Raw genomic sequence first — 12126 nt, 5'->3', positions numbered from 1 at the left:
ATAATTAATTAAGATTTCGATTTGCAAGCCACGATCTATAACGAGTTTGAAAATGTCGCGATCCATCTCGAGAATCTTTCGAGGAACGTTGGAGAAACTTAAGCGTAGAAGACGTATTATAAATCTAATTTACTTTCGGGAACGAATTATGTCTGAATTATGTCTGAGTTATATTTGAAAAACTGTAAAATTTACATTGAACCGAATACCGTGTTCACGCTCGTCGCCTTATTGTTCGAATAAAATTGTTTTCTTCGATGATACAAACGAGTATCCCACGGTTTTCTTTTCTGCGCTCGAAGATGGGTCGCAGGGTCAACGCTGTCTTATTGGGACCGAGAAACTCGCGTTATTATACCGCGCTGTTTTCTCTGCCAATGTTAATCGAGAATAATTTCTTATCGATAAACCAGTCTTGCCTTTCGAACAAAACTTCAGTGGCTGGTTAAATTATTAATGCATTTCAATGTCTCAAAAATTAAAATACTAAATACATAAACGTGCTTTTAACAAGCCTTTGTTATCTGTTAATAATTTGGCCACTGTTCAATATAAATTCCATCGAACCCAGCACTGATTTATCAGATTTCTAAAGTGTAAGAATTTCAATCAGTGAGTTTCAAGATAGCCTTAACAATCGTAGAACGCAGTAACGCGACATTTAAGAACCTCGTGCTTGAACTTCTCTTTGCGGAACGATAAATCTTGCACCAAACCTGACACGCGTGCATCCCTCGTGCAGCTTTCATTTATATTCCCCCCGAATGGCTGTGCAAGTACAGAATACGTTTATTCGGTTGTATCGTCAAATATAAAATACACGTGTAGCTTAATTGCTCGTTCGGTGCGTGTCGAGTATGTCAACATTTTATATTCGACGGTTGCAACGACTGGAGGGCCCCAACGTATCGAGACCGATGAAAGAAATCTTAATTCTTCACTTTTATTAAAAACTTTTGGACGACAGCGAACGCGTAACAAAATTATTTCAAAATCAATATTTTCGTTATTAACACTAGAACTACCAACATAATTTCTAATGAAACTTGCAAGAAATTTATTCGACTGAAATTTTGAAAATTAACTGCAATTTTCTATAAGGGAATTAATAAACATCTATATTCATTTTATTATACTTTATCTCCGTTCGATCATGTTGGTTTTTGTGTTACATACGTAACAGGGTATCGGTCTCATTAATGGATATAGTTTTCGTTGAGTGAGATAATCTGTATTCGATCGTGAGGTCAGAGAGTCGCTTCCGGTTCTGTGTTAACAACCACGGAAGCGATCGATCGCGCGGTGAAAGGGATCGATACGAAGGAAATCCCGAACCGGGATCGAAAGAAAGTCAAAGTGACTCTGCGCGCGGTAAAATCGAGTCGCGAGCGACGATCCACCGCGCATGCGCCCCAGGGAGCATCTTCACGCGCGCCTCGCGATGCATTTCACCGGTTCGACGCGCGTCGTTTCACGCCTCCGTGACTTTTACCCACATTTTACGCCCGTCGAACGCACTTCCAGGTTCCATTCGAACGCATCACGACGACAGAAACAGTTCAGTATCACTAAATCGAGTTAGCTTTAAAATATACTATTGACTAAATAAACAGTAGCCACTTCCTCGAATAGTTGCCTTCTTTTTATGATAATGGCGATCACAGGAAGTTTCGAGCTTTCTATTCATGGTATATTATTATTTATTTATTTAATTCTCGCCTACCAGGCTCAGGATGACTTCCACAGTTAACATCGTGGCCCCATTATTTACCGTACAATCTTTCATCAATGGTAGATTAAAAATTTCCCAAAATTTCGAAAATGCCTCTATCGAGTTATGAATTTTAACTTCTATGATCGTCGAACGTTCTATCGTTCGAATGATTTAGTCGTGGCTCGTACGACGTTACTAATAATTTTGGTAGAACGGGATTTCGAAAAATAACATTTCGATTGATTAACGCAAGTATGCAGGTTCCGGACGACGAAGGAATTTCTGGGACAAATCGTCTGACATCTATACGAGGCTTTAAATTATATACCAGATATTTTGTAATTAATTTATGCGGGATCCCCGGGAGCGATTCCTGCATAATAATAAAAAAAGGAACCGCAGTGACCGTGACACTAGTTTCTCGTCGTCGTATTTTCTAATCTCCCGGGGAAAGATTGCGAAAGAACACCCGAGGAGAAAGAACCGCGGTTTCGTCTGTCCGTCAGTAGGTCAACTCATAAAGTTCGTGAGTACGCTCATAAATTATTTACAGTCGCATAATTGATCCAAAATTGTTACACGAATGTATATATATATATATTTTCGTTAACAAAGAAGAGTATACGCGATTGAACGATTAGAATAACTGAATCGTAAATGTTTACGTTTACAAATGAAACGCAAAAACGCAGGATTTTTAAATTCGAAAGAGCATGGTAATTTAAAACGATTCGTCACTGAAAATGTTCGAAAATTGTTTGAGAATGAGAATCATGGCGGTGTGTATTTCTAAAATGAAAACGCAATACTATATCCTTGTATAATCTTCTCCGCCATAAGTTCGCTCATTATATACACGACACGTAGGAATTCGTGTTATGGTGATTTCCCAAATTACGAAACGTTCGGTTGTACGAGTCACTGTAATTACTTCCATCGAATCAAACAGTCCCTACTAATTACTGCCACGAATTAATTCTCGGTGAGGATTTGTGTTTTACACACATTTCGATAATCGTCCACCCGATCGAGTCGACTTAGAAATTCGAGAGTAGAATAGAAGACTTATGTAACGACCCTATCTTTCAATATACGAGGCTCTATTAATTAATAGAACAGTCAAGACGCAGAAAGACACCGAAACATTTCGATCTCGACATCGATTTATCATTACAATATTTTTCCATTCTGTTCTTCCTTTTATCTTTTTAGATCGATGGGGTACCAGACTGTACTATTACTCTAAATTTTCGTCGCATATATACACATTTTTACGTTAAAAATTTTCAGAAATATAGTTCAAGGGACGTACTTTTAACGTACCCGTGAAACATTTATGGTAGATATTTTGTGTCGCCAGAAAAAATTTCCAAATATCGACGTGTATTACACAGAGATAGAAATTAATTTTACGTTGCCCGATTGAATCGCCCAAGGGCCCAACTCTCCCCTGGTAGCCGAATCGAAACGGAGGGGGCGGCCATTTTGCAGCGCTTTCCCGCGATTACATGGCAATTAAAGTTCCGTCGATAACAAAGATTGCATAAAATGCGTCAACGGTCGGTGAAAGTAAACGTACTGTATAAATTTAATACCAGCATTCTCTACGGAGAACAAGGGTACCTTATCCGTAAACAAAAATTCGAATTTTATTTCGAAAACGATCGAACGATACGTCAAAAAACATGGGAACCGAAATGGCGGGAGTCATGTACGCGTGACAGCGGCCTTCAGAGCCGCGAACGGAGGAAAAATGAAAGCAACGGTCAAAAGTCGAGCAACAGTCTTTAATGGTGGCTCGAAAGCGTTCGGCGAGGATGATGAACGGCGTTAGAAAATGTAGAAAAATCTGAAACGCGAATACGTACGTTTCGCGGTCGGTTCGTTAGCAACGCCTAAATGCCCCTTTTACCTTCGTCGACGTACCCCCTCCAGATAATTCAGGATGTGCTAGCGTCGGGACCCCCATATAGCGTCGCGGAGGCGATCATGGTACCCCTCCACGGGATGTCTCTATGCTTAGGGCGACCAGAGGCTTAGACGGAGGAACGTTCGCTATAAAAGGCTCCGTAGCTACGAGGAATTCGTCAGAGAAGCGACGAACCGTAAAAATAACAAAAAAAGAGGCGGCAGCCTTCTGCCGGTTTCAGTTCGTCTTCCGCGGTGAAACGACACCCCTTTGCCTGAGAAGATGCGGTCTAGCCTGGTCAGTGAACAAACATAATTCTCGTCGGTTACAGTGCACCTGTGAAACTTGTGAAACCCGTGAGACGAGTGATCGACGAGGGCGATCGACGATCGGTGGTATCGTCACCGAAACACGAGGGAATTTCGGTACAGTGGGTGAGCCAAATCAATACTCACGCTGGAACTACGTTCGAGCCATTCGAAACACCGAATACGTGGAACCATATTTGATAAATATTGCGATCGAAGGGGAATCTCTGAGAAAAAGAGAAACCACGTATTTTTGGTCATTGTTTTTAGAAGACTCGTGGGAGCTCTCGAGCATTTTTAACGGGATGTTTTTGGTATTTTAGCGTCAATTTTAAGGTGTGTTACGTATTATTGTTACAGTGTTTAATTTGAAAATGTACTTCCAGCGTGTTCGACTGATAATTTGGCCACCCTCTGTACACGTAGCTCGACAAGTTGAATATACGTTGGCTGTCGCGTGACCCAGAATAGTGAATACAACGTTCAAAGAGACGACGAGCTTCTCGTAGCGATTCCAGTTTACTAATCAGTTTGGTAATTAAATTTGCTCGGCTCTGGCTGAAGTGATAGTCTGGTCGACCAGTCTTGACCCTTGGTTGAACCTTAGGGCTCTTATTGTACTTGTTGAGCTACAGATCGGTACACCGATCGGTGTTTTCGTCGGTTGTCGGTCCCGTGTTCTCACGAATCATTTCGTAGATCGTTGTCTAGATTAACGATAAATTCTCGTGTTCCGATCTTGTAGACTTCAAATCTCCCGCCAGATTATTCTAAATATTTCAAACTCAAATTTTTCTCCGACCAGTAAGGAATGAAAAAATTATACATTTATTTCGAGAGAACAAATAAGGTAGACTTCTTTAATATAGACAGAAGACTCGATTATATAAATTTGCTTGTGCAAGTCAAGACTAGAAGACTAGAACGTTAGAAAGTCCTTCTAATTTGTATTCAAAGTGACAGAATTTTCTGTTCTTTCCGCGAATTCGTGCCCGAACAGGCCGACAGGCAAAGTGTTAATGATTATTTTTTTTTTTTAGCAAAATGTCGGCCGCGAAGATTTTCTAACAGCCGTCCTAAGTAGGTATTCTTGTCGTTTCGCGGCTGGCGTGGAATGGAAAGTCGAGCATTGTGCTCGTGCCTCGAATGATCATCTCTCGTGAAACTGTACCAAGGATAATTTACACTCGTTTAGCTTCCGTGTTTAACGCGAGCCAAGACTTTTCTTCGGTGTTTTCCAAAGCGAGCGTAAATAATTCCAAGGAGTTTGTCTTTCTTAATTTCTGACCCCAAAAGAAGGGGGTAGGTGAGAAATTTCTCCCCTGTACCACGAATCTTCAAAAGATATTTTAAATAAATCTTGGAGGGAATTAAATTATCCAATAATTTTCGCGTGTATCGTTTCTTAATAATTTATAAAATGATTTACTTGTTATAAAAGTATCGAAGACTGTCACACTTTTCCTTTTCTATCGTCAAATTAATATCCTCGAGGGGGGGCCGCTTTCTATCGATTGATCTTTCGGTACTTTCGTGGATCGTCGATGTTCGACGATCGAGAATATCAGATCGACGATGATCGAGCGTAACAAGAGTATCGCGATCGAGATAATTCCATGTTATTAAACCTGTTTGCTCGGTTCTTGATCTTGACACTGACGAGGGATCTACGTAACCGAAGCTGGACGATCTATAGCGATCACCGAACCTTCACAGAATGAAACAAAAGAGATAAATATAATACGTCACGATAATTTTCGACACGTAAATTTAATATCTCTTTTACAGAAAATAATACTTTCAACGAGACGATAGAAAAGGGTACACAATATCAAGGAAAAATTAAATTAAATTCTCTCTGAGATTAATTAAAAATATTTTTCCCAACATTCATTCGTCGTATCGATTTTACCGAAACCTCAATTCCCCGGAATATAAAAAAAAAAACCATAAAACGTACGGTTTTATTAAAATTTATTCGGTCGTGTAAATCGTCCCGAGAGACGCGTACGCGCGTTAAAAAGTAAGTTTCTTTTTCTTAATATTCACGACGCGATCCGGAGGGTCTTAAAACGTGTTTTTCCCCCGTAAAAAAAAATTGTTTCGAAACCCACTCGCGATTAAAATACTTTCCTTTCTCGTATACGCCGGGAAGCGAAAAAGAAAGACGAAAGGAACAAGGAACGAAATTGAGAGGCCCACTTTCGCGTGGTCCAGAGTTAACGAACGCCGCGAGAGTTTCACGATCATCGTCTCTCCCTCGGGGCTATAAAAGAAAAGGGGGGCCCGCTCCTCGACCCAATTCACGATGTTGTTTATGCCCGTTCGGCGGGTTCGCACGCGGACACTTTCATTTTTGAGAGACTGGCTCGTAAAACGACAGATTCGTGCGGGATTCCTCGCCGCGAAACACGCCGCCGGGGAAAGGTAGCCACCTGCTTATGGCAACGACTCGTCGCGAACTGTGCCTCTTTGTCTCTTTGCATATTCCGGGTCTCGATGGAACATAGCGCGTGGAAACTTGAATTTCGCGTAGAAATCGACGGGAACGTGAAAGGATCTGCAAATATTAGGATGTCTCAGAAAACATTACGCGTTCCGAAAATCTTTGTTCGACACGATCGAACGCCGTTGCTTTGTCTAACGTTGAAACGCGCAATATTTTTCCGCTAGATACCAATAATTAGATACAAGATACGCGCGAAGGATTCGACGAAGCAAGTTCGTTGTGGAAAGGAAGATAACGCAAGAAGGTCGCGCGTAATATAGATGGAAATCGGGGTTTTTTTAATTATTGGTATAATGCTCGTGTACGAGGCGCTGTTTCACTCGGAATACAAGAGATTGTATCGTCGTTCACGGAATTTCTAGGTAGTGTTACTAGGTAATTACCGAGCCGCAACAAGCGTTACCTACATGACCAACGTGCCATGATTGCCTCGTTTGCATTTCTGGCTGGCATGATTGGCGCGCTTTCTTCCGGAAACCACACTGGTTCGAAGCAAAGTAACTCTAATATCGTTCAACGTTAAGGAAATAAATTCCTTTTCGTTAGAATTTTGTTCTCTGTGCTTGACCAATTTTTGTTGAACCACCATTACCCTGTATTTCGTATAGACATCAATTGTTTTTAGAAACAATAATCGGACTCCTCTTTCCAGCTACTGTTGGGTTGCCTCTTTCTCGTCTCCGCTTTAGGAGACCCGATAAGGACGAAGAAAGAGTAAGTAAAAGCTACCAAGACTTTTCGTGCCTGGAAACTATCTCTAAGACTGAACATCGTGAATTGTAGAGCTCCGTTGAGCCCACCCCCGAGCCAGTATGGTCCACCATCGACCTCCTACGGTGTTCCGAATCTAGGAGGATCTTACAGCGGGCCCACCGATTCCTACGGCGCTCCTCCGGCGCCATCTTCGTCTTACGGCGCGCCATCTAGCTCCTACGGTGCACCGTCAGCGCCATCTTCATCTTACGGTGCCCCGTCGTCCTCCTACGGTGCACCATCCTCCTCTTACGGTGCACCGTCGGCTCCATCTTCATCCTACGGAGCACCATCGTCCAGTTACGGGGCCCCATCTGGTCACGGTTCCTTCGGTGGTGATCAAGGATACAGCAGCGGCGGGTCGTTTGACGGCGATCACGGTGGACACGGAGGAGGCGGAGGTGGTGGAGGTGGTCACGGATCCTTCGGTGGTGATCATTACGGCGGAGGTGGAGGCGGTGGAGGTGGTCACGGATCCTTCGGTGGAGATCATTACGGCGGAGGTGGGGGCGGTGGAGGTGGTCACGGATCCTTCGGTGGTGACCATCATGGCGGAGGAGGCGGTGGTCATGGATCCTTCGGCGGTGGAGGCGGAGGAGGGGGGCTGTCGACTTCGTACGGGGCCCCTGCGCAATCCTACGGACCCCCGGCTCAACCGCAAGGACGGTTCGAGAAGAAGCTAACGTGGAAGGCGGAGTGGAAGCAGATCTGGAAGACGGAGCAAAAGCTAGCGTGGAAACAGGAATGGAAGAAGGTCCAAGTGCCCGTGTGGAAGGAAATCCAAGTCCCGGCGTGGAAGGAGATCAAGGTGCCTGCCTGGAAGAAGGTCCAGAAGCCTGTATGGAAGGAGATCCAGGTGCCGGTGTGGAAGGAGGTCCAGGTCCCGGCTTGGAAGAAAGTTTGGAAGCCCGTGTGGAAGGAGGTGCAGGTGCCAGCGTGGAAGGAAGTCCAGGTGCCGGACTGGAAGAAGATCTGGGTGCCGGAGTGGATCAAGGTCGGGATCCCGGGCGAGCAGTACGTCGGCAAGGACCATCACGGCTGGCAGTACACCAGCCACAACCTCTGGAAGAAGAAGCTGATCTGGAAGCCGGTGTGGAAGAAGGTCTGGCGAACGGAGAAGAAACAGGTCTGGGTCAGCGACAAGAAGCTGGAGTGGAAGGCCGAGTGGAAGCAGATCTGGAAGACGGAGAAGAAGCAGGTCTGGGTGCCCGACAAGAAGCTCGTCTGGAAGGAGGAGTCCGTGCAGGTCTGGGTGCCGGAGAAGAAGCAGATCTGGGTGACGCAGAAGAAGCAAGTATGGAAGGACGAGTGGAAGAGCAAATGGGTGCCGGTTTGGAAGGACGTGCAGGTCCCCGCGTGGAAGAAGGTTTGGAAGCCCGTCTGGGAGAAGGTCTGGGTCCAAGAGGAGCCCCACCACGACGACCACCACGGGTACAAGTAAACGTCCCGTCCTCCGATCGTCTTCGATCCTCATCGTCTGAACGACAAGCCGACATCGTTGTTTAACGCGTTCGCTGCGGTGGCCTTCTTCGTGGACTTTCTTATTTTATTGCCACGGGTCGGATACGCTCCGTAGTCCGCAGTAAGGTTTAATCGTCGTCAAGCTTCTTTCATACCCGAGGATACAATAAGAACAACTTCGATGGAAACGGTACCACGATTACGGAGGTATCCTTTTAGTACGTAAGACCCGATGAAGTATGGCAGGAAACGCGAGACGGGGCCATTAGTATACCGCCGCGTACAGCAGCGAACGCGTCAAGTTTCAATTGGCAGAGTCGTCGCGGAGATCAAAGGTCCGCGTCGAAAGTCGAGCTCCCGATTCGCGATGCGCTCTTCGGCCTTTGGATTACAGTAACGGAGCTCGAGTTTCACGAATCCGTGGGAAAAGTTATCGAACGGACCACGGAGGAGGAGAGAGTCGCCGAAGAAGCCGTTTCTTCTGGAAACTCGAACAGGAAATAGGTTAACCCTCGAAACACGATGGACCGTAATAAACTTTCCATTTTACGCAATATATGGCAAGGCAATTTGTCAATACAGGTTACGTCGAATAAATTTCCAAAATGGCCCTGCTGTACGAGGGTTAAAGCCTTTACACGAGACTTGCCCCGTTTTCAATGGAAATCGAAGTACTGTCTCTCTTCTTGCGATCAAATTGGGACGCCTAGATTTCGTGTCGAGAAGTTTCGAAGAGATTCTGCGAGAAAAACGCGGGACGGTACCGTTGCAAGTATCCCTAACGCGAATCGGTGCAAGAAACGAGGCAGTACTCCATTACGATTTCCATCGTGTTGTTTTGTAATTAGTTATCGCATGTAAATAACAGTTTGCAAAGGTATACACGTATCGATATTTTTGTACAATGTTTATGTATGTTATCGTAATAAAATATTTTTTTTTATTCGTGACTGTATCATTCGATGAACCTTCTTTGAATTTCAAATACTTTCCAAGCACGTGCACGACCGATTTCGATCATTATTTTCTTATTGTCAGCCATAACTTGAGAGTGAACAGGTGCTCCCGACCGTAGGGAAACACGTAACGAGAAATAAATTTCCCTGCCGACGATTGTCTCTCTCGACGAGAATCGCGAAGATTCACACCGATTCGGACGAAAGAAAGTTATAGAAAACCCATAACTTCCATTTATTCGTTAAAAATGTCTCTTCAAATAAATTAACCTTCCGTACTCCTGAGTTGGTCTGACTTAATCCTAAAAATTTCTTTCGGAAGCTAAACTCTGGACCGTAATATTACGTTGCTCGAATCGGTCACAGAGATTTAACGAGACTACACGTTGAGAAGATGCGAGGAAAGGTGGAAAAAAGCCTTTCTTCCGATTTCTATGAAGACGTCGACCGATATAAACGCGAGGACATTAATTCCCCGCTAGATGAAAGCGTGGTTTCCGACCGCGAGGCGAGGAGAAGATGCTTTCTAGGGATAAGATGAGATTCAAGGAGAGGAGCGTGTCCCAGGGTCTTCAGGGTCGCGATGCGCACTCACGACCTTTACTTTCTCCGTTCGCGTGGGATGAGAAGCGCCGCGGGACGAAGACGAAGGCATTAGGAAGAAAACGAGACACCGGAAGTGGCACAGACGCTCGATCGCTGTTGGAGGCACGTCTGAAGCCCGTACGACCGAAACGCAACGAGGAAGAAAGTTTCGAGATCGGCAATCGGGGCGAAACTGATTAATCGATCAGACTTTCCGGAGACGCGGCCATAACAGAATCGGGGACTTCTCAAATTCGTGAAATTTAATTTAATATTAAATAAAATTTTCAACGAGTCCTCTTCGACCTCGAGAGAATTATATCGAGTTGTACAACAAGCTAGTATTTTCATATTTTATTGTAAACTTTCACCGAACGATACTGCTTTCTGTATAAGTTAACTAATAAACTATTCGAATAGTCCCTAGATTTAGTTTTTACAGGCACCTAGAGGATCGATGGAGGAAGATTACAGACGAAGTTCCGTGTAACACGGTGTTCGTTAAATATTAATTTCTAAAGGATGATTGTTTTCGTCTTACAGAAGAGAACACGTAATGAGAAGAAAGTTTTTGCATAAATTGGTTGTAAGCGTAGTTCATTACCAAAGACGTTTATTATTAACGAATTAATCGGGTCGATTAATTCGACGGGTTATGAATTTACCGATTTCTCTTCCTGCATCGATGAGAACGACACGAATTGTTTACGATATTTAATCGATATCGCGTTTATATCGAACGCTTTGTCGACGTCCGCGCCAAATATTCAATATGGCGTCCAACAAGATAAGAGTCGCGCTAACTTTCAATATGAATTTCTCATAAACCAGAGCTCCCAATTTGACAAAACGATTCTAATTCTTCTCCTCCTGAATCCTAACCCGTTTTTCAAATTCACAGGGAAAGTATTGATTAGAATAAATAAATATTATACGTTTATTTCGAGTATTAATCTATTAATCGCTTAAATACGATCGAGAGATGAACAGGGTTCGGTTAAGTGGAAGATGAACGCGTAGTTTCTGTCTTCCTCGTTACCTCGACCTTAATAACAGAACATCGGTTCCCCTACTTTCTTCGCGGCGATCTCACGGTGACTTTAATTCACGATGCCCGGCGCGTGAGACAAGAAAACGTCGCTTTCGAACGTCCGCCTACAGGTGGAGGCAGCGACTGGTGTTTTGCGGGGATCTACAAAGAGATATAGAAAACGAAAGAAGAAGATTCTCATCCAGTAACGCATCCTAGCAGACCTTGCCTTACACGTCAGGGTATCGAATAGTCAGTCGGTTGAGGAGCGTGTATACACAAATGGAAGATCGATCGAGCGCTTGCGAGAGAGTCAAGTAGCCCTCTGGTGGCGACCCCATGGAAGCTCCGAGGAAAAGCTCTGGATTAACGCCTCGATGGAACTTTGCATTTAAAGAAAATTCTTTCCCTATAATTGTTGGTCGTTTCAGCGAACAGGTTCGAAAGCGAGAATCACAGTACATAACTCACCGTTTTAAAGCGTTTTTACTCGCTGGTATTATCGTTCGTAGAGTTTTATATATATGATTAATAATCGTTCTGCCAGTTTCAGCGTTTCGATAACTTTCAATGCATACTAAATAAATTAGCAGGATGATTTTTGAAAGCGACGAACCTGTTGTCGTTACGCGAGTCGACGGGCAACGGTGATTCATTTTACGACGATCGTGTAACGTTCGGATAAGTGATGCCTTATCAACGGTGTCGGGTGTAAATCACGATCGCCCGGACCACCGCGATCGACTAGGAATATTTACGAATAAATGGTCCCCGTTTCTACGACGCGACCTTATTGGCGCAATTATTGTTTCCACCACGAATCGAATCTTCCCTCCTGCTTGACTTTCTAAATTCGCGAACAAAAGCACAATAATGCACTTCGAACTGCTCTATACAGGGT

The 12126-nt window shown here is 44.1% G+C and overlaps 1 protein-coding gene across 1 annotated transcript; it reads left to right on the top strand.

The window, feature by feature from the left end:
- The first annotated feature begins 3905 nt into the window (after positions 1-3905).
- LOC143342502 (uncharacterized) lies at positions 3906-8694 on the top strand. Its single transcript, XM_076766463.1, has 3 exons — positions 3906-3920; positions 7093-7154; positions 7224-8694. The coding sequence occupies exons 1-3, from the start codon at positions 3906-3908 to the stop codon at positions 8632-8634; spliced, it is 1488 nt and encodes a 495-aa protein (XP_076622578.1). The 3' UTR covers positions 8635-8694.
- The last annotated feature ends 3432 nt before the right edge of the window (positions 8695-12126 follow it).

This window comes from Colletes latitarsis, chromosome 6 (assembly GCF_051014445.1).
Source record: "Colletes latitarsis isolate SP2378_abdomen chromosome 6, iyColLati1, whole genome shotgun sequence".
NCBI lineage: Eukaryota > Metazoa > Arthropoda > Insecta > Hymenoptera > Colletidae > Colletes > Colletes latitarsis.
This window is presented reverse-complemented; position numbering and strand designations above follow the sequence as displayed.